The 23,507-nt window shown below is 41.9% G+C and overlaps 1 protein-coding gene across 2 annotated transcripts; it reads right to left on the reverse strand.

Moving 5' to 3' along the window:
• Positions 1-623: 623 nt before the first annotated feature.
• On the reverse strand, positions 624-23,507 carry CEP15 (centrosomal protein 15). Of its 2 annotated transcripts, XM_063427553.1 has the most exons (5): positions 23,437-23,507; positions 21,377-21,446; positions 10,361-10,484; positions 1,831-1,905; positions 624-826 (listed from the first exon to the last, which is right to left on the reverse strand). In XM_063427553.1, the coding sequence occupies exons 1-5, from the start codon at positions 23,459-23,461 to the stop codon at positions 632-634; spliced, it is 489 nt and encodes a 162-aa protein (XP_063283623.1). In that variant the 5' UTR covers positions 23,462-23,507; the 3' UTR covers positions 624-631. The 2 variants fall into 2 exon arrangements, with proteins under 2 accessions (XP_063283623.1, XP_063283624.1); XM_063427554.1 differs by lacking the exon at positions 21,377-21,446 and having other exon boundaries at positions 23,437-23,487.

Consider the following 23,507-nt stretch of genomic DNA (forward strand, 5'->3'; position numbering starts at 1 on the left):
CATCTCTAATAGTAGCCACTCCTCAAACAGCTACTGGAGGTGCTTCCCGGTCAGTGCTGAACTTTCCCCATAGAGATGCATTGATTCAATGGATCTATATGAGAAGATGCTGATTGACCAGGGGGGCGTTTGGCTCCAGCCCACCTCCTTGGCTGAGATCATCAGAATTGACAATTGCACCCAATTCAATGTTTTCCTATGGGAAAGTATTGTAATTGGCTGAGATAATCAATTCTGATGATGTCAGCCAAGGAGGCGGGCCATGGGCAGCACTGGAAATAAGGTAATTTTTTCTAGCTTCAAAAGGGGCAAGGAGAAGTCAGGGGGGCTAAACTGCATTTTAACAATCTAGGGTCAGGAATACATTTGTGTTCCTGACCATACTGAGTGTTCCTTTTATTGTAACAAAATTTATGTAACAAATCTTTTTAATTGCAAGTTGTGATGACTAGTAACTCATCTATTATTCTTGAAATAAGAAGTGCAAATTACGTTTACATTCATATTTAACTTCCTGTTATTTATACATAGATTTTCAGATGTTAGTTTAATTTTTTTTTTTGTTTTACAACGTCAATAGTTCTTTCAAAAATTTTAAAAATATTATTTTTACGTTTCTTTTACTTGGCTGTTACATTGGAAATGTTTTTAATTTGGAGCCCAATGTGGACACTTTTACTTCCTTTGGTAAATGCATAGTTTGTGAATTTATACATTTTTGTCTTGATTGCTGCTTTTTCTTCATGCCAAAAGGAGATGACGTTTTTCCTAAAAGAAATTGTTCCCACTTGGGAAGTTCCTCCTCCACGAACTCCCAGTAGTGCTCCTAAGAAATAGAATGGAGATCTGGGAGTGAAAACTGCATACAATGGTAAAGATTCATCTTAAAGGGATACTCAACACACCATAATAACTTCATCCCAATTAAGGTATGATGTGAGGAAGAACCAGGCGCTGTCTTTCCTTAAGAGGTGAAACTGTTAACAAACGGTTTAGCCTCAAACTTTTAAAGATGGCACCCAATCAGTCTACTTCCTTTGTTGGTGCAAGGATTTAATCAGGAAATTTCAGATGAGGTGGCACTCTCTACCTATCAGTAGCACCCTATTCAGAAATCTAAGTGAAAAGGGTAAGTATATTTTTCACTCTTTATTAATATATAAAGATACTGATTATGCAAGTAAAGGTCAGGTTATATATAAAAACATGTTTTTAAAAACATTTAGAGTAGTCAATATCCTTTGTAAAATCCACGGTATATGCAGTTTTACTTAAATTGCTCTAGAAAAATTTCAGTGCACAACAGGATGCCATTAGTTTACACACCTGCACATAAACTGAACATTCATGGTTTGAAATTCAGCTGATTTTAGGTTTGTTATATATATTTCTTCTTTGAGAAGTGGTAATGGTGGTAGGAGCCTGTAAATGCACACCCAGCACACATGACTTAATTATGTGCAAATGTTATCTCAGGGTGCTGGAGACAGAAGTATTGAGATTTTTCATTGCAGGACCACGATTGGGCACCACTGGAACCTTTGCCCGATGCTGGATACCAGGTAAGTCTAATTTTTTATTTTTAGGTTTATAAGGGGGAACCTAGTAAATAGAGCCCAGCTTCAGAAAAAAGGGTAATAATTTAAGCCTTAAAAATACTTAATAATACTGTACATGCCTAAAAACCCAAACTTTGGCAGATGTATTTTGGAGTTTTTTGCAATCTCGTTAGCTTTAGCAATCAACACAATAGATTTGCACCAACATACCTGATACTAAGGATCATGACACAGGTCCCTGACGTGCTGATAAATGCCATTTCACACTAACCTCCAAATGAATAACTGTTGGATGGGGACTTGATCTCTCCATTTGCTTAAACCTGTCTTCAGCTATTTGCAAATCCTGTAGATAAAGAAAATAAGACAAAGGTTAAGGTTACCACTAGAGTACCAATAAATATACGAATAAAACCAATCTCTCTCCACTGCAAATATGTTCAAGTAAATGTACTGCTTTTCTGCATAAAATTACTAGAGGAACATTGGAAATATTTTACAAGAGATGAATATAATGAGTCTTCAATGATACTGAAAAGGTATTCCAGACACACTTTAGGTGCAATGCATAGACTAAAGAAACACTCCACACACCATAACCACTACAGCATACTGTAGTGGGTATGGTGCCATGAGTGCCCTGGTGCCTCCTCATTATAAGCACTCCTCATTGCCTCCACAACCAATGCCGGAGAGGAGATATACATACGCTCACTCTGAGATCTTCTTAATGTGATAAAATCTGCTTTATTGTATACACAGACTTTAAAAAAAACAAATCTGTATTTAAAACAGTCTGTTGCTTAGGTTGTCACGACACAGGTGCATAATTCATTGTTGCAGTACTGAATATGGTCATTTAATGTTAATTGTGTAGTGCATAGATGAACTGGCTGCGTGGTATTGTCAATTCCAAAAGGGGTTAATTTGATTGTATTGGAGGTCAGAGCTTACCAACCTAAATTCCTCTTTAAAGCTGGGACCCCAACAGAGCTACTCTGTAAGGTGTGAAAAGTCACACATAAGTGGCCTGGAAGTCTGGTTTAAATATAAACTAACTCTCTAATTTGCCATATGTCTAGATTCCCTCTTAGATAGAGAGTCATTTGATATGAATGGTCATTAGCTTTCAAGGAAAAAAAAAACAGTATCATATCCAAAAGAAATATGAATACTTACCCACAGATTAATAATTAAGACTCATTTTTATTATATTTAGAATGGGACAAGTACAATCTTCTAATCAAGCCTAAACATGATTGGCATAGCTTAATCATATGGGAAGGGATTGTGATGTCCACTATATTGGGTCACAAGTAAGAAGTATGACATACAGGGAGTGCAGAATTATTAGGCAAGTTGTATTTTTGAGGATTAATTTTATTATTGAACAACAACCATGTTCTCAATGAACCCAAAAAACTCATTAATATCAAAGCTGAATATTTTTGGAAGTAGTTTTTAGTTTGTTTTTAGTTATAGCTATTTTAGGGGGATATCTGTGTGTGCAGGTGACTATTACTGTGCATAATTATTAGGCAACTTAACAAAAAACAAATATATACCCATTTCAATCAGGGGCGGACTGACCGGTCGGGCACTTTGGACGTGGTCCGAGGGCCTGGCCGGGAGGGGGGCCCGCCGCAGCCGTGCACATAATGTGCACGGCTGCAAAGTTATTCAGTGTGGAGATCGGGGAGATCGGGGCCCGGGCCCGGCGCTGTAATATTCACTTACTGCTGTATCAGGAGGAGGAGGAGGAGGGGCCCGGTCCTGTGCGCGGAGGCGCGTCGACGTCACTATGTGACGCGATGACGTCGACGGGCGCCGCCTGCACGGGACCGGAATCCACATGGGTCGGCCATCTTCACATCCCAGGCCCAGCAACCAGCCAGGTAAGCCACAGACCCCCCGGCCAGCCACAGACCCCCAGGCCCCCCACAGACCCACAGGGCCCCAGGCCAGCCACAGGGCCCCCGGCCAGCCACAGACCCACAGGCCCCCGGCCAGCCACAGACCCACAGGGCCCCAGGCCAGCCACAGACCCACAGGGCCCCAGGGCCCCCAGCCAGCCACAGGGCCCCCGGCCAGCCACAGGGCCCCAGCCACAGGGCCCCAGCCACAGGGCCCCAGCCAAAGGCCCCCAGGCCCCCAGCCACAGGGCCCCAGACCCCAGGCACAGGGCCCCAGGCCCCAGCCACAGGGCCCCAGCCACAGGCCCCAGGCCAGCCAGCAAGCCACAGGCCCCAGGCCAGCCAGCAAGCCACAGGCCCCAGGCCAGCCAGCAAGCCACAGGCCCCAGCCAGCAGACCCCAGGCCCCAGCCAGCAGACCCCAGGCCCCAGCCAGCAGACCCCAGGCCCCAGCCAGCAGACCCCAGGCCCCAGCTAGCAGGCCATAGGGCCCCAGCCACAGGGCCCCAGGCCCCAGCCAGCAAGCCAAAGGGCCCCAGGCCCCAGCCAGCAAGCCACAGGGCTCCAGGCCCCAGCCAGCAAGCCACAGGGCCCCAGGCCCCAGCCAGCAAGCCACAGGGCCCCAGGCCCCAGCCAGCAAGCCACAGGGCCCCAGCCAGCAAGCCACAGGGCCCCAGCCAGCAAGCCACAGGGCCCCAGCCAGCAAGCCACAGGGCCCCAGCCAGCAAGCCACAGGGCCCCAGCCAGCAAGCCACAGGGCCCCAGCCAGCAAGCCACAGGGCCCAGCCAGCAAGCCACAGGGCCCAGCCAGCAAGCCACAGGCCCCAGCAAGCAGGCCCCAGGCCCCTGCCAGCAGGCCCCAGCCAGCAGGCCACAGGGCCCCAGGCCCCAGCCAGCAAGCCACAGGGCCCCAGGCCCCAGCCAGCAAGCCACAGGGCCCCAGCCAGCAAGCCACAGGGCCCCAGCCAGCAAGCCACAGGGCCCCAGCCAGCAAGCCACAGGGCCCCAGGCCCCAGCCAGCAAGCCACAGGGCCCCAGGCCCCAGCCAGCAAGCCACAGGGCCCCAGGCCCCAGCCAGCAAGCCACAGGGCCCCAGGCCCCAGCCAGCAAGCCACAGGGCCCCAGCCAGCAAGCCACAGGGCCCAGCCAGCAAGCCACAGGGCCCAGCCAGCAAGCCACAGGGCCCAGGCCAGCCAGCAGGCCCCAGGCCAGCCAGCCCCAGACCCCAGGCCAACTAGCCGGCCAGCCAGCCACAGGCCCCAGGCCAGCCAGCCACAGGCCCCAGGCCAACTAGCCGGCCAGCCAGCCACAGGCCCCAGGCCAGCCAGCCACAGGCCCCAGGCCAGCCAGCCACAGGCCCCAGGCCAGCCAGCAGGCCCCAGGCCAGCCAGCCCCAGACCCCAGGCCAACTAGCCGGCCAGCCAGCCACAGGCCCCAGGCCAGCCAGCCACAGGCCCCAGGCCAACTAGCCAGCCAGCCACAGGCCCCAGGCCAACTAGCCAGCCAGCCACAGGCCCCAGGCCAACTAGCCAGCCAGCCACAGGCCCCAGGCCAACTACCCAGCAGCCGGCGACAGGTCGGCCACAGCAGCCAGCCACAACCCAGCAGCAGCCCACAGGCCAGCAGCCGGCTACAGCCCAGCAGCCGGCCACTACAGGCTGCCAGCCAGCCTGCCTATAGCAAGCCCACAGCCTGCCAGCAAGCCACAGGCCTACAGCCAGCAACAACACAGCCTGCCAGCCAAAGCCAGTAGGCACACAGCCTGCCAGGTGCAGCCTGCCAGCCGGAGCCAGCAAGCCCACAGCCTGCCAGCCAGCAAGCCAACAGCCTGCCAGCCGCAGCCAGCAAGCCCTCAGCCTGCCGGCAGTAGCCAACAAGCCCACAGCCTGCCGGCAGTAGCCAACAAGCCCACAGCCTGCCGGCAGTAGCCAACAAGCCCACAGCCTGCCAGCAAGCCCACAGCCTGCCAGCCGCAGCCAGTAAGCCCACAGCCTTCCAGCAAGCCCACAGACTGCCAGCCAGCGACACTGTAATTAAGGTAAGAGGATATCAGCGAGCTATGTTGTGTTGCTATATTGTGAATAGGAACCAGAGTGTTGGAGAGACCCCCCTCCAGGCCCCATTGGACTCCATTGTAGTCTCTAATGGGACCTGGAGGAAATTCTTTCTAACACACTCTCTAAAGGACACTGAGATAGCCTCTGCTAGAATGCTCCCCCCCTCCATGGTCCATTAGCCCTCAATTGTAGTCTCTACAGGGGCCTGGAGGCGACTGTTTCCAGCAGGGACACTGAGATGGCCTCTGTTAGAAAGACCCCCTTCCAAGCCTATTAGACTCCATTGTAGTCTCTAATAGGGCCTGGAGGAGATTCTTTCTAACACACTCTCTAAAGGACACTGAGATAGCCTCTGCTAGAAAGACCCCCCTCCATGGCCCATTAGCCCTCAATTGTAGTCTCTACTGGGGCCTCGAAGGGATTATTGCACTTTTGTTCCTTGTGTCTAAAGATTGTGTAGGGTGTGGCTGGAGGCGGTGCATGGAGGCGGGACATGGGTGGCGCTTGCTGCGGAGTATGGGTGGGGCCTGTAAGGGGGCCCTTGATTTATTTTGCCCGGGGGCCCTGAGGGTTCTCAGTCCGCCCCTGATTTCAATTATTTATTTTTACCAGTGAAACCAATATAACATCTCAACATTCACAAATATACATTTCTGACATTCAAAAACATAACAAAAACAAATCAGTGACCAATATAGCCACCTTTCTTTGCAAGGACACTCAAAAGCCTGCCATCCATGGATTCTGTCAGTGTTTTGATCTGTTCACCATCAACATTGCGTGCAGCAGCAACCACAGCCTCCCAGACACTGTTCAGAGAGGTGTACTGTTTTCCCTCCTTGTAAATCTCACATTTGATGATGGACCACAGGTTCTCAATGGGGTTCAGATCAGGTGAACAAGGAGGCCATGTCATTAGATTTTCTTCTTTTATACCCTTTCTTGCCAGCCACGCTGTGGAGTACTTGGACGCGTGTGATGGAGCATTGTCCTGCATGAAAATCATGTTTTTCTTGAAGGATGCAGACTTCTTCCTGTACCACTGCTTGAAGAAGGTGTCTTCCAGAAACTGGCAGTAGGACTGGGAGTTGAGCTTGACTCCATCTTCAACCCGAAAAGGCCCCACAAGCTCATGTTTGATGATACCAGCCCAAACCAGTACTCCACCTCCACCTTGCTGGCGTCTGAGTCGGACTGGAGCTCTCTGCCCTTTACCAATCCAGCCACGGGCCCATCCATCTGGCCCATCAAGACTCACTCTCATTTCATCAGTCCATAAAACCTTAGAAAAATCAGTCTTGAGATATTTCTTGGCCCAGTCTTGACGTTTCAGCTTGTGTGTCTTGTTCAGTGGTGGTCGTCTTTCAGCCTCTTACCTTGGCCATGTCTCTGAGTATTGCACACCTTGTGCTTTTGGGCACTCCAGTGATGTTGCAGCTCTGAAATATGGCCAAACTGGTGGCAAGTGGCATCTTGGCAGCTGCACGCTGGACTTTTCTCAGTTCATGGGCAGTTATTTTGCGCCTTGGTTTCTCCACACGCTTCTTGCAACCCTGTTGACTATTTTGAATGAAACGCTTGATTGTTCGATGATCACGCTTCAGAAGCTTTGCAATTTTAAGAGTGCTGCATCCCTCTGCAAGATATCTCACTATTTTTGACTTTTCTGAGCCTGTCAAGTCCTTCTTTTGACCCATTTTGCCAAAGGAAAGGAAGTTGCCTAATAATTATGCACACCTGATATAGGGTGTTGATGTCATTAGACCACACCCCTTCTCATTACAGAGATGCACATCACCTAATATGCTTAATTGGTAGTAGGCTTTCGAGCCTATACAGCTAGGAGTAAGACAACATGCATAAAGAGGATGATGTGGTCAAAATACTCATTTGCCTAATAATTCTGCACTCCCTGTATCTATGGAATGGAAAAATGGTAACAAATTCAGAGATGTGATTATTATTTCTATGGCAAGTACTCAAGAGGAAATAAAACCAAGGAGTGGTCACTTATTGTCATGCCTTATCTCCACCTCTGGGACGGGCTTGGTAATCCACAGGGTATATATCTAATGGTACTCAAATGTGTATTGTATTTGCTTTGAGCCAAAATCTTATTGTGAGTCACGATCTTCCTTGCCAGAGACCCCTTAGGCAGAAGTTTAAATGTTATCCCTTTTGTTTTTATGTGTTGTTGGTGTAACTAATTTGATTGTCATCTATATTTTTGTATGCACTGTGACTATTTTTGCTCATAATAAATATTCCTTTATTAAGTTCTGCCTTTGTATGGTAAAAAAAATCATGTTACTTGAAGATACTAATTAGTGTTTTGCTATTGCTTAACTCCTTAAGGACCAAACTTCTGGAATCAAAGAGAATCATGACATGTCACACATGTCATGTGTCCTTAAGGGGTTAAATATTGTGCCAAGTTGTATATGATGGGTTTTTATTATTCAGTTACCTGGGGAACCAAGGCACCCCATTTATAAATTGTCTTAGTGGTGGCAGCGTTAAAATAGTAATATTTATATTATTATTATTATTAAGTGTGGGTGGTGTTAAGGGGGATTTTATCATTATTTCCGGTCTAGTGCAGACAAATAGTGAACTTTAACCCTTTCACCACCACAACTACGTCACGCACACTCTTGGAGTAGGGTTATGAAATACAAAACTAAAATAGGGGATGACCTAATACCAAATCAATGTGGGCAGCTACACACCTAAGAGAGCGACTTGAAAGAAGATTAATACTCAAAAAGTATTAGTGTGTGCGCTCCTATTGATAAAATATGAACCAATAATATATAATATAATAATAATATTTAATGTATATACACACAGACAACAGTAATTGCTAAAATATAACTCTTAATAATAAAAAACACCATATAAGAACCATAAATGAACATAAAATAAATTCTGATTGCAATGAGGACGTCCAGCATCAAATACCGTATATACTCGAGTATAAGCCGACCCGAATATAAGCCGAGGCCCCTAATTTTATCCCAAAAAACTGGGAAAACTTATTGACTCGAGTATAAGACTAGGGTGGGAAATGCAGCAGCTACTGGTAAATTTCTAAATAAAATTAGATCCTAAAAAAAATATATTAATTGAATATTTATTTACAGTGTGTGTATAATGAATGCAGTGTGTGCGTATGTGTGTGTGTATGAGTGCAGCGTGTGTGTATGAGTGCAGTGTGTGTATGAATGCAGTGTGTGTGTGCATGAATGCAGTGTGTGAATGCAGTGTGTGCAGGGCCGGTGCAAGGATATTTGCCGCCGTAGGCAAAAAAAATTTTGCCGCCCCCTCCCCCCCATATGTCCTGACTTCCCCTCCTCCCTCAGTGGTCCTTACCTCCCCACCCCCGTGTTCCTTCACTCCCCCCCCCCCAGTGGTCCTGACTCACCCCTCCCCTAGTGGTCCTTACCCTCCCCTCCCCTAGTGGTCCTTACTTCCCCCTCCCCTCCCATAGTGGTCCTTATCCCACCCCCTCCCTCTCATAGTGGTCCTTATCCCCCTTCTCCCTCCCATAGTGTTCCTTATCCCCCCCCATCCCTCCCATAGTGGTCCATATACCCCCCCCCTCCCATAATGGTCCTTATACCCCCCCTCCCTCCCATAGTGGTCCTTATACCCCCACCCCCTCCCATAGTGGTCCTTATACCCCCACCCCCTCCCATAGTGGTCCTTATACCCCCCCTCCCTCCCATAGTGGTCCTTATACCCCCCCTCCCTCCCTCCCATAGTGGTCCTTATACCCCCCCCTCCCTCCCTCCCATAGTGGTCCTTATACCACCCCTCCCTCCCATAGTGGTCCTTATACCCCCCCTCCCTCCCATAGTGGACGGCATAGCTGTCCATAGCAATGCCAGCAGGGGAAGTGCCTGTAATGACTTGCTGCCTGAAAAAGGTCAAATAAAAGTTCAAGATACAGTTTAAAATAAAATATATACTTAGATCATATATATAATACTATAATATAAATATATATATATATATATACATACACACACACATGTACATACATACACATACACTGTCTAAGTGTATTTTAATATTAATATATATAATTATAAATATATATTAATATCAAAATACACGTACAATGATATTGATTAAATATATATATAATTTTCATTATATATATTTATATATAATGTAAAAAAAATATGTAAATATGTTATTATATATATATATATATATATATATATATATGTGTGTAAATTCGTTCTTACTATATTTTAAAATTTATATATATATATATATCGATATCAAAATACATGTGGAACGAAATAATATATATATATATATATATATATACATACATACATAAGTATATACGTATATATCACAATATATCTATATATAAATAAAAATAATTAAAAAAAATTATATACATATATATATATATATATATACACACATATATATAATAATTGTACGTATATATTTACGTAATAATTTTACATAATTAGGTCATTTTATCAATTACAATTTGCGGGACCTGCCTGACAACCCAGGCCAAAGTCCAGGGAATTTAATTTGCTAGCACTATATTTAACCCTGTAACTTTCCAAGACACCATAAAACCTGTACATGGGGGGTACTGTTTTACTCCGAAGACTTTGCTGAACACAAATATTAGTGTTTCACAACAGTAAAATGTATTGCCTGAACAGACATATAGCGCAAATTCAAGTTTTTGTTTACGTTTTGTTTTGATCACAACTTGTACAACTGCCTCAGTCCTTAAGGTACTGATTTGTTTTCCAAATCAAGAACTGATTAAATAGCAATAAACTTCAAAAACTTACTTGTAAGATAGACTGGTTTCTAATATGTGCTTCTTTAGTTTCTAGGCGGTATGCTTTTCTTTCATCTGCTTCCTGTTTTTGATAGAGCATAATTTCCTCTAAAAGTTGATGTTTTTCAACCATTCTAAGTATAAAATTACATGATGAGGGTTATATTTTCCAGAGTATTTCAAACAAATGCACTGCATTTAATTTTTAATTTTTTTCCATTTTCCTGTCATTTTATTTTTCTTGTAATAGTGAGACTACAGTTAACACCAAGCATCCAAATAATTGTATAACTCTGTGACCAAGGAACATTTTTTAAAATTTACAAAAAGGATTAGAAAGTTTACAGTATTGGACAGCTCATAGTGTGAAACAGTAGAAATGTGACATATTAGCTATCCTGTGCTTTGAATTCTGTTAAGTAGGTAGGGCAACATATTCTCAACATGTCAAAGTGGAAGAACATGTGAGAAATATCAAAAAGGGTTTTTAAATCCCAGTGTGTTTAGCTCTGTTTTTGTTTTATTTTAAATAATCCCTGTGAACTTGTTTTTAAGGGATTTAAAATGTTCAGAAAGGAGATTAGTTAATAAAAAATTTGGTGCACAGGCAATTTAGTGGATTTATAAGCTGAATACTATGTATCTCAGGGGTTGGACGTAGATGTTGAATTGTGCCATTTTTTATTGTTTTATTTATATGTGTAATGTTATTTTGTTTTCCTCATTTTAGAATAGAAGACGTTTAAAAGGTTCCCACTCTCCAACACTTGTCTCTCAAACTCCTTTTATAGTAAATCATTTTTTACTTTACATTTTTTTTTTATGTATATTCTTCTTTGAAGGAAACTTTCATAGATTTTTATGCATGACTTTTAAGTTTATGTTTTCACTGAAGGTTAATCCAGCCTCTAGAGTCTCTAGTGGCTGACTCATTGACAGCTGCTAGAGGCGCTTGCGTGCTTCTCACTGGGAAAATCACAGTGAGAAGACGACAGCGTCCATAGGAAAGCATTGCAAATGCTTTCCTATGAACTGGCTGAATAAGTGTGCGGCTCCTGCCGCGCATGCGCATTCAGCCGATGATGTCGCTAGGAAGGAGGAGAGGAGGAGGAAAGCTCCCCGCCCGGCGCTGGAGAAAGGTAAGATTTTAACCCCTTCCTCTCTCCAGAGCCCGGCGGGAGGGGGACCCTGAGTATGTTTTCCTGGCACTATAGTGGTCCTTTAATATAACAATAATGCTGTGCATGCACTAGTTTTATATATATATATATATATATATATAGAACATGGGGGGGTGGTTGCACTCACCTGAACATGCTTAAATGGGGTGCTGCTGGGGGCCACATTATACAATAAACAATACACAAGATCCAGCGCACTCTCCTATCTACTAAACAGCAACTTCAATGTTGACAGATTTTATTAGTTTTTCAAAAGTTTTTTTAAAAACACCTTATCTAGGCAAAAAATAATGGGGATTTAGTTACATTATATGATCATACATTGCATAAGCCTGCCACAACGTCAATGTACCCCATCTTTGGCAGGTCCTACTCTCACAGTCTAATGTCTGCTCTTATGAGATTAACCACTTACTTGGGAAAAAATTCCATCTGAGGCTCTCTGCAGTACAAGGCTAAATAGGGACCTGAGATGAGGCACCTGTGACAGGGAGGGGTGCAGAACCAAGGAGTTGGCTAGACTCCCAAATATATATATATAGGAAACATGGGGGGATGGTTGCACTCACCTAAACATGCTTAAATGGGGTGCTGCTGGGGGCCACATTATACAATAAACAATACACAAGATCCAGCGCACTCTCCTATCTACTAAACAGCAACTTCAATGTTGACAGATTTTATTAGTTTTTCAAAAGTTTTTTTAAAAACACCTTATTGTTTATTGTATAATGTGGCCCCCAGCAGCACCCCATTTAAGCATGTTCAGGTGAGTGCAACCACCCCCCCATGTTCCATATATATATATATTTGGGAGTCTAGCCAACTCCTTGGTTCTGCACCCCTCCCTGTTACAGGTGCCTCATCTCAGGTCCCTATTTAGCCTTGTACTGCAGAGAGCCTCAGATGGAATTTTTTCCCCAAGTAAGTGGGTTAATCTCATAAGAGCAGACATTAGACTGTGAGAGTAGGACCTGCCAAAGATGGGGTACATTGACGTTGTGGCAGGCTTATGCAATGTATGATCATATAATGTAACTAAATCCCCATTATTTTTTGCCTAGATAAGGTGTTTTTAAAAAAACTTTTGAAAAACTAATAAAATCTGTCAACATTGAAGTTGCTGTTTAGTAGATAGGAGAGTGCGCTGGATCTTGTGTATTGTTTATATATATATATATATATATATATATATATATATAAGCTTGTTTATTAGTGTTGGGAAAGATATGTATCTTGGTACAGGAAATATTATGTCTTTATTACGTTCAATTATGAATGCCTTGGATCTTTATGGGCAGTGAACAAAATTTGGGTTGATATGGAACAGTGTTATGTACTATAAATGAGGACTCTGGCTCGTTGTAATCTGAGAAAGCACCTCTTGTGTGAAACGTGTTATTGCTCACGCATGCAGGCTCCTTTCCTTTGGAATAGCCTGCCTACCACCATCCCCTAGTCTTCAATCATTAAAAAGGGCTTCAAAACTACTCTCTTCAGGAAAGCTTACAGCCTCCCAGAGTAACCTCTACCTCACATACCCATCCTTTGCTCTCTCCTAAAGGGCAGCACTCTATTCCCTCCTCCAGCTCTGCCTCACTCCCAGCTTGTTTGATTGCTATCTCCTATCTTATTGTGTTTTATACCCCACCTCCTATAGACTGCAAGCTTGTCTGGGCAGGGTCCTCTTCAACCTATTTTTCCGTAAGTTTTCGTAATTGTCTCTTTTATTGTTAAATCTCCCCCTCTGATAATACTGTATTGTTCTATGGAATATGTTGGCACTATATAAATACCAATAATAAATAATAATAATTGCTACATTACTAGCTGAGAGATTGGAGAGGTGTGCTACTCCTTAATGAATGGTGATATATTAGTGGCCATTTGAACTTGCTGCAGACACCACCCACCATTCAGCTCTTCTGTAGAATTACAATTGAATTTGTGTGAGGTTTTTAATAAATTGTTAAACTGCATAATAACAAAGTTGCTAATTGTTGTCTGACTATATCCATACAGGCTGAATGCAGCAATATACACAGTAGCCTAGTTGGAGCTTCAAAGTGCTTCTCCTTGCACATGTGCAGTCACTCAGAGTCGGTTTGAAGGCTCTTATTGGAGTAAGTGTGGTTCTTCTATAGTGGGTAGTGAGTGTCACATAGTGTTATACAATCTCTTTTTTTTCTTACATGTACTGTTATGGATACGTTTTTTATCTCTTTATCTTTGTGGATTTTTACTATTGTTTTTATAGTGTGCACCTCCCATTTTGTGGTATTTTTTTTTGCTTAAATTATTTTTGAGTATATTTGCGGAAGTGTTCTTCTATATTTTTGTATATTTTAAGTGCCTGTAAATAATGCATTGTTATTGGTTTCCAGTGATTAATTATTAATTGGTTCTGGTGAGGGGCTTGAGGGCTTTCAAGCAACTGTAACTGGGAATGGAGGTGCAGACACACAAGCACTACTAACACTACGTACATTGTTCAGTTACCTGGCATTAAATATGTGTTGAGAGTAATATGAAATCTCTGTAAGAGGTAGATACTGACATAATCGTCAGAAAAATCACAGAGGATTTGCTAGTGGGTAAAATACATCTTCTACATATATCATATATCTTTATGTGATACATTTGTAAAATCTGAGCCTGGTGGTAAAATAATAAATAAGTAAATGCAGGGTGGCCCAATAGTAGGCATACAGTATAATTATATTTACTGCCATCCACTATTCCTTCCAACTGTCACACTGATATTTAAATGCCTGAAATAAAACTATCCCTGTGTTGTTGTGTGTCAGTGTGTGTGTGTACTCATACAATCTGTTGTGATGAATTTCATTGATTCAACTTTATACCTACTTTAGAGCCGCCCTGTATAATTATATTTATATCAATACCTACAATAGGCACCTCTCCCTGTTCGGGGTGCTCTCAATGTTATGATATTATCAAAGAGGCCAGGCATCTTGCTTTTGCCTGGGAGTGGGTGAGTTTTTCTAACTATTACACCAGGAACTTGGCTTATGTGGTGTACCCACTGAAATACCCACGTGGCACAATTCATATTGGCAAGAACATATTATTAGAGAGGATAAGTGAACACACAGGTGATATCCAGCTGACTATTGAAAAGTTGAGCTATAGCACAAGCATAAAGAGACCAATATACAGTCATGGGAAAAAAGTACTCTCTCATTGAATTCTGTGGTTTAATATATCAGGACATAATAACAATCATCTGTTCCTTAAAAGGTCTTAAAATTAAATAAATACAACCTCGGATAAACAATAACACAGGACATATTACACTGTTTCATGAAAATGGAGAAGCCATGTGTGAAAAACTAAGTACGACGTATGATTTAATACTTTTAGCAGCAATACCTTGAAGTAATCATTTTCTGTATGACTATCAGTCTCTGACATTGTTGTGGGGGTATTTTGGCCCACTCTACTCTACAACGTTGCTTCAGTTCATTGGGGTTTGCTGGCATTTGTTTTTGCACAGCTCTCTTAATGTCCTGCAACAGCATTTCGATCAGGTCTGGTCTTTGACTGGGCTATGGCAACCCCTTGATTCTTTTTCGGCCATTTTGTTGAAGATTTGCTAGTGTGCTTGGGATCATTGTCCTTTTCCATGACTCAATCAAGCTTTAGCTGTCGGCCTCACATTTGACTACAAAATATTCTGGTATACAGAGGAGTTCATTACTGACTCCTTAATGACTGCAAGGTCCCGTGGCTGCAAAACAAGCCAAAATCCTTGATAGGTGTTTGTGCTGATATGCAGTTTTAGTTTTCGCCAAACGTGGCGCTGTGCATCATGATCAAATATCTCCACTTTGGTCTCGTCTGTCCAAAGGACATTGTTCAAGAAGTCTTGTGGTTTGTTCAGCTGTACTGCCATGTTCATTTTAGAGAGAAGAGGCCTTGTCCTGGCAACCCTTCTAAACAAACCATACTTGTTCAGTCCTTTTCTAATTGTACGGTCATGAACTTTAATATTTAACATGCTAACTGAGGCTTGTAGAGTCTGAGATGTAACTCTTGTTTTTTGTTTTTTTTGCAATTTCTCTAAGCTTTGCGCAGTCTGACCTTGGGGTGAATTTGTTGGGATGTCCACTCATGGTAAGATTAGCAACTGTCTCAAATGTTTTCCACTTTTGAATAATCTTTCTCACTGTAGAATGATGGACAATAAATTTTTGGAAATGGCCTTATGACCCTTCCCAGTGTGATGGGCAGCAACAATTACTTCTCTAAGATCATTGCTGAGGTCTTTCCATATTGACATTGTGTTAACACACACCTGAATGTTTCAGACCAGCAAGCTGCTAAAAATTTGACTTTTATAGAGGTGATGATCACACTTGCTGATTATCAATTATTCAAGGGCCTTTGACTAGCAGCACCTGTCTGCTACTAAACCTTTTAATTCCTATGGAAGCAGTAATGGCGAACTTAGTCTTTCACACATGTCTTCTCCATTTTGGCTTTATTTTTGTTAAATAAATCATGACATGGTGTAATACGTCATGTGTTATTGATCATCTAAGGTTTTATTTACCTAATTTTAAGACCTGTTAAATATCTAAACCATAGAATTCAAAGAGGGTGTATTTTCCCCCATGAATGTATCTGTTCTTGCAGCTTTACAAACTAATGAATTTAATGAGGTATAATCTTTCAAAGATGCAACTCTTAATAATGGTTCTCCTTCTAGCCTGGCTTTAACCTGTAGACTAGAATTGCTCTGCCTTCTCTGGTCCTTCTAGATCAAGCATTTTGTTTTACATACCGTATATACTCGAGTATAAGTCGAGTTTTTCGGCACATTTTTTGTGCTGAAAAACCCCAACTTGACTTATACTCGAGTCAATGTCTGTATTATGGCAACTTACATTGCCATAATACAGACCAGGGGGCTGTTGGGGGCTGGCAGGAAGCGTTTACTTACCTTTCCTGCAGCTCCTGTCAGCTCCCTTCTCTCTCCTGCATTCCGGTCAGCTCCCTCTGCAAGTCCCACTGTAAGTCACCCATACACCCGAGGGGACAGCCGAACTCCAGCGGATCCTTGGGCCCTCGACCCTGTTGATGGGGTCAATGGACATGTGGCAAGGGCCCCTGCTAAGGCTTCGGGTCGAAGAAACACGGCGCCTGGACGACGGGCACCCAGGAAGATCAGGGGGAGTGATGCAACCCGGGGAGCAGAGACACACCTGCCACTGCACCGCACACAGAGAGAACAGGTGGGGGAAACCGAGACTGCTCTCAGGCGCCATCACTGTATTTGGACTGTAAGTGGCATAGGCTAAACGCCATAAACGGACTCACACCAGACCCAATATAACCAGGGTAACAGCCAGTTATATTCTATCACCATGATTTAACGTTGTCTACATTCCATTTTCTTTTTGCTGTTTGTTTGTTATTCTTTATTTATATATTGCCCATGTTGAAACTAGCAATCCTACTGTTTTACGCCCTAATCCTACCACAGCGCACACAGTATCTCTTGGCTCAGCCTGTGGTCAACTTGGCGTGTCCCTGCCATGTGAGAGTATTGCATGTAATAGATAGAGGCTTATGTACCTTATTTACGCTCTAATACTACGGACCTTAATCACATTAACACGTTTAAATACCTAGCATAGTATACCCTCGGTACCTGTAAGGCTACCAAACCAGCTTAGGTAATACCGCGACAATTGTACCTAACAGTTATGAATATGTACTGTATAAACAGGCCCTCAGATACGCTTATGGGCAGCAGACCAGATTGAGCCTTGATTTTTCAATGCTATAAAAATATAGTTCAGGCAGACAGCACGCAACCGTATAGACATACTTACCCAAGCTACCACTCTTGCTAGCTACCGCATACTTAGACTACACACCCATGAGCATCTACGTTGTTCTCCATATCAAGAAGCCTGGTAAAGCCTGGTAAATGACTACCCACAATGCAGGCTCGGTTCCACCACCCATGTGTATGCTTAACCCTGGGGTAATTTAAGTTACTTTTGATGTAATTGCTAGCTCCCAGACGGGCCTGAGGGCCCATCGCATGTAATCCCACTATATACCACCGCATAGTTATACATACTTACTGACAGTCTACTTTGGGTGCAATAGATGGTTTAATTGTTTAATTGTTTAACCGTTCAATGTAGACCTAGCCTACCGTAGATTTCACGTCCTGACCACAACAATCTCCTAGACACACGGCAGGTTAAGCAGTAGGGTTAGCCTGCAATATCACGGCGTCATAGACGCCGCATGTCCTGTGTCCCACAGGGTATACTGAACCTTAGACGAGCCTATGATACCTAGAGAGACACCACGACACTAGATACAATGGACAGGCCGCACCCGTTATACGGCATCTTACCACGACTTGTTTAAAATATGTTTCTGTTCAACGTCATTAAAAAAATAAAACACTGAGGCATTCATAATCCGGAGATGTAAATAACGCTGTTTTTCGCTGTGATAACCCTTTTTTGTGGAATACCCTTGCATTTCCCTTTCTTTACTCTGTACCCTTCATATATGCCTTAATAAAATAAAGATTGACAAAAAAAAAAATGAAAATAATAATAATAAAAATGCCCACCCCCCACCAAGGCTCTGCATCACACTCTGCATCACACACACACTGCATTCATACACACACACTGCACTCATACACACACACACTGTAAATAAATATTCAATTAATATAATTTTTTTAGGATCTAATTTTATTTAGAAATTTACCAGTAGCTGCTGCATTTCCCACCCTAGTCTTATACTCGAGTCAATACGTTTTCCCAGTTTTGGGGGGTAAAATTAGGGGCCTCGGCTTATATTCGGGTCGGTTTATACTCTAGTATATACGGTATTTGTGTACTTGTGAGTATTTTGTTTCTTTTGCAGCTGTTATTGTTACAGTTAACCCTCTCTCTTATCTTTTGTAGGACTATGCAGCATTCTTGTGTGTACAGAATTAGCCATACAACTTTCTATGACTCGGGTATTATGGTCTAATGAAAATATACTCTTACGCTACCATTATTCTGCTTTTCACAAAAAGGTAGTCCCTCATATTTTTCCCTATCACTTGCTTTCCAAGTTATTTTGCAAGATTGATAGACAACTACTTGTTGTGTATCAATCATGTTTTGCTATTTTAAGATTTCCAGTGTAATCATGTTATGGACAAAATACTTGAATGGATAAAATGTCTATTTTTCTGTACATGTGTTCCTATTCAGTAAAAGCTTCCCTTCCCCCTCTGTGTGCTCAGTAACTATTTTCTCTGTAAACTCCTCCCATCCTGCTCCCCTCCCCCCTTCCCATCGAGCATACCTCGTGTAACAGATTCCTGTGTTAAAGGAACAGCTTCCTTTACTAACCCCTCCCCCACTTCCTTTGTGCAACTAACAGCTCTCTGCCACATGTAACAAAATGGAGAATTGCTGTTAAAGTAACTGTTTCCCCTTCAGCCCCTTCAGCCCCTTCTTTGTTCAGTAACTACTCACTCCCCCTCCCATCGTGTAACCAAGATAGAGCTGGTATGTGGGTGGGAGAGCTCTGTAATGATGACATTACATCCTGTAGGGTGGGTTTAGACAAAACCTCCTAACTTTTAACCAATTGTTGAATGTATACTTTATGTTAACTGTGACTCTGTACATGACATATTTCTGCTTTAAAAAAGGGTCCCACCCCTTGAAATAAACCACTCCTGGGGATTTCATTGACCAGCAACTTGTGTCCTGTGTGAATTACTCTAGGGAGTGTGCACGCGTATACTTATTAATTTGGAAGGAGTAGATAGACAAATTAATCAACCATTGGTATTTGATCCAAAACAATCATGTTTACCATACATGCAGCTGTATTTACTTTCACTTCATATTTTTATCACTTTTCTTATGATAGTGAATTTTGTTAAAGCTGGTAATGAGAGTCTTCTCTGTTTACAATGATATTTGTTGATGATGAGGTGATAAATAAAATTTTAACAATGTCATTAAACACGGTAGTAATGACAGTCAGCAACCCACTACAGGGCTTTCGAAAGAACTATGAACTCTTTAACCCCTTAAGGACACATGACATGTGTGACATGTCATGATTCCCTTTTATTCCAGAAGTTTGGTCCTTAAGGGGTTAAGTAAGCATCTATGTGGTATTCAGGTTACATACGTATACTGCAATGTGATACACTGTTCTTTTATACTGTATTCATGTAGATGGCCATCCATACATGACTGTGAAAAGTGCATCTCTAAATGAGAACACTTTTTTTTTTTTACATGTGGTGTTTTGCATTGTGCTCTATGTTCTATATAGCATGCATTGTCAGTACCAGCTTTTACATATGGATCTAACAAGCTTCAAAGACTGCTTTTCAAGTATTTTCTCAATACTGGTCAAGGGAAATCGTATTAAGTACTGGGGGGCAATGACTCGGGTTTAGTCCTAAGATTGTTTTAGGTTTTTCCCTTGACAAATGTAGTTTCTAATGCCATATTTTCTCATTTTGTATTTTTCACTTTATTTTTAATCATTTTCTTTTCATTTTACTTTACTTTTTCAGCTGTGTAGTACCGTATATTGCCTGTAGGGAATGTCAGCTCCTTATATAAGTATGTGTGTACTGTTTTTAACACTAATCAATAATTAGAATTGTGATGGTAACTGTTTTATGTTTTTATTCACAAGACTACCTTTTGCTATAGTACATACAGTGTTTCCATACTTCCCTGTGGCTCTCATTGCCAGATATCTCCAAGAAGTCTTGGATCATTTCCTTATTCAAACAGATGTGAAAATATCACAATGTGTTATTTGGCATAACATATATATAATTTATGTATTTATTTTTATTAGAGGGACACTTTAAGAATCAGAACCACAACAGCTTAGTCTTAAAGGTTCTCTTCTGGTGCAAAGAGATTGTCTCTGCAGCCACAGCATTGCAAACACTGCATTTTTGCAGTGTTTACATTGCTTCCCAAGACCAATTTTAGTAGCTGTCACTCAGACAGCCTCTATAGGGCCTTCCTTGAGCAGTCCTGCAATCTTCACACTCTCCATAGAGATGTATTGATCCAATATATCTCCATGATTACAGCAGCAAGTCAACTGCAGATGGCACATACTTTTACTTGTCTGCCTAACTAATAAGGGAATACGGGGATTGCAATAATACGCCCTAGCGAATATGGTCTTATTAATATCACTACTGCTATGTTCATCCAGTATCTCAACTGTTACTTCTAACTGTAAGGATCAATATTTTGCTGCTTTAATTTATGACACGTTTTCGATCCAACTGCTTGATGTACTGTTAATTTGGGAACCATATACCATACAAGTCTCATACCTAGCAATGACACCTGCTCTAGTCACTATACCGCTACACTACAACAGTCTCACCTGTAAATTACGAATTTCTCGCCTCTAAGTTTCTGAACACAGGCTTATGTTGCTGATTCACTTATATAATGACGAGTCATTACATGCTCCCTTGAATGTATTTGCTGCAAGATTTTATATGGGGCAGTGAAATATATTTACGCTTTGTCTCTTATTATTGTTGTCCTGAGCCTCTGCGAAGGCTCCTCAAGACGGTATTGCATAATGTTGACTTGCTATGCCTCTGCGTAGGCAACCAAAACAGTATTTTTGCAGTTAGTAGAATGTATGATCCCAAATGGCATTTCAAAATAAAAACTATGTAAAACAAACATATTTTTCTAACTTTGGAGTGTTCCTTTCATATATTAGTAATCCTATAAAGCCAAAACCTAATGACATGAGTCAACATATAGGTCCATACTTACATGGCTTCATGTCTTTTGCCTAACTCAACTTCTCTCTCCATATAGAAAGGGATCATTTTTGATTTGGACCCTACAGACAAAAAAAATAGTACAGATATGTAAACACCTAAAATAGTACAAAAGGTAAGGTCTCTAGCACGTGTTTGTAGTGCATATATGTAGCTTGAACAAAGCAAACCAGAGTATCTTCTTTCTGGTCGTCAATGGTGTGGAAAAGGGACAGATGGAAGCAGAGCCGTAAAAGTATCCTCAAAATCCAATCAGGAAAATTCCATTTGCAAACGAAAGAACAAAACCAAAATATGGTGTAGTATTTTCAGATAGTTGGTGAGATAAATAAAAAGAAAAGCACTTACACTGTTTTGTAGCTATTAATTAGCTCCAAATACACACGCTTGAGTGGTATAATCCCCACCTATAGATCTGTGGAATATCTTGATCTAGCATGTGGGATTATTCACGGTTGATAGTTGTTTTAGTAGCTGGTGTGGTATGAGCATCTTAACTCAAGGTATTCAGGATTTATGCTTGTTAGTACACATGAGTGTATCGGCAAAGGGTCACCAGGATATAAATTAATAAAATATACAGATTTATAATGCTCTCTGTAGTAAGATAAATATAGGTGATAAAAGGAGATATATTCACTAGTGGAGAGCAAAAAAATGGGTTTTGCTCTATCGTTATTGCTTAGGTGGTATGTTCCCCACCAAGGAATATGATGTCAGAATCTTCTGAATAAAATAAGGCAGGTCCAAATATGGTTAAAATAACTAAATTTATTTAAAATAAAGATTAAAACCATAAAAGAAATAAACATCAATGCATTTTGCCAAAAATTGTAGTCTTTCTCAAAGTGTTCTCAAAGTGTTCTATTGAACATCAAAACAACTGACAAACATAAATACTCCCACACGCAAGATCAAGATATTCCACAGATCCACAGGTGGGGATTAGCGCCTGATAATATAAATTTGGAACTAATTAATAGTTCCAATAAAAGTGTAGGTGCTTTTCTTTTAATTTATCTCAAGAACTTTTAAATACTACACTATATTTCGTTTTTGTCCTCTCTTTTAAAATTTAATTTTTCTGATTGGATTTTGAGGATACTTTTAAGGCACTGCTTCCCTCTGTTCCCCTCTGTCATGTAAACAACTGTTTAAATTCAGTGGAGTTTATTAAGTTCTCACTTGGAAGCAACTTAAGAACAGTTTATTTAAAGTTGAGAGTAATAAGTAACTTGCAGAAAGTTAGTCACCAACATTAACTCTGGTAATGGAATATGCAGGTGCCAGGTAGAGACATTCACTAGCAGCCTGAAGCTTGGCCTCCAATAGCGATGATGGAGTTGGAGCTATATTTCCGCTTCACTCCATATCCTTTCATAATTTGGACTGGGGCTGTGATTAGTCGAGAACTCTCAGCCGACACTCTCAGCCAATCACTGACTATTACCCCTGATTCGGTGTGAAGCACAGCAGAACTCCGCCTCTGCCATATTGTGATCAGAAACTGGGCTTCAGGCTGACGAGGACTGAAAATCTCTACCGAACAATGAGTAACCCGATTAGTTGTGAGGCAGGTCCCAGCACCAGCAGATTCCAGGCACCATCACCACTTTAATCTGTGGACAGTGAATTGTCACAAACTAAAATCCAAATAATAAAAACAATGTGGAAACATGTGCCTACTCAACTACAGTCACATATTGTGAAATATATATATATATATATATATATAATTATTATTAATTTGCTATAATTTGAAGTTGAATGAAGATATTTTGAAAGGTGATGTAAAACCTTAGCATTGAGCGATCCCCATGTTGGCCATTGGTGGTAGAATTTACATTACATTTGGTGACTTGGTGTCAGCTTTTACCACTTTGAGATTCTGACATCACAGCACTTTAATAAATCTCCTCCCTGAATGTCATCTTATTTTCCTTATTCTCACGCACCATGTTAAATGCTTCCACTTACATCATACACATACTAGTATCATCCCACTTCATGTAATCCTTTATTGCCATAGCCATGCCATTCACAGCTACTTACTGGCTTCTTTCAGCTCAGCCATCATTTCACACAGTGAGTGTCTCTCCAGCAAGCTGCTATACTGTATAAAC

Source organism: Pelobates fuscus, chromosome 7 (assembly GCF_036172605.1).
Source record: "Pelobates fuscus isolate aPelFus1 chromosome 7, aPelFus1.pri, whole genome shotgun sequence".
NCBI lineage: Eukaryota > Metazoa > Chordata > Amphibia > Anura > Pelobatidae > Pelobates > Pelobates fuscus.

Bases quoted from the DNA above. Each gene is read 5' to 3' on its own strand.
- CEP15 (XM_063427553.1), bottom strand. From the start codon at position 23,461: ATGATGGCTGAGCTGAAAGAAGCCA. The intron at 10,485-21,376 runs GTAAGTATGGAC...TTTTATACTTAG, and splicing joins GGCAAAAGACATGAAGCCAT to AATGGTTGAAAAACATCAAC. The intron at 1,906-10,360 runs GTAAGTTTTTGA...CTTTATCTACAG, and splicing joins GAAACCAGTCTATCTTACAA to GATTTGCAAATAGCTGAAGA.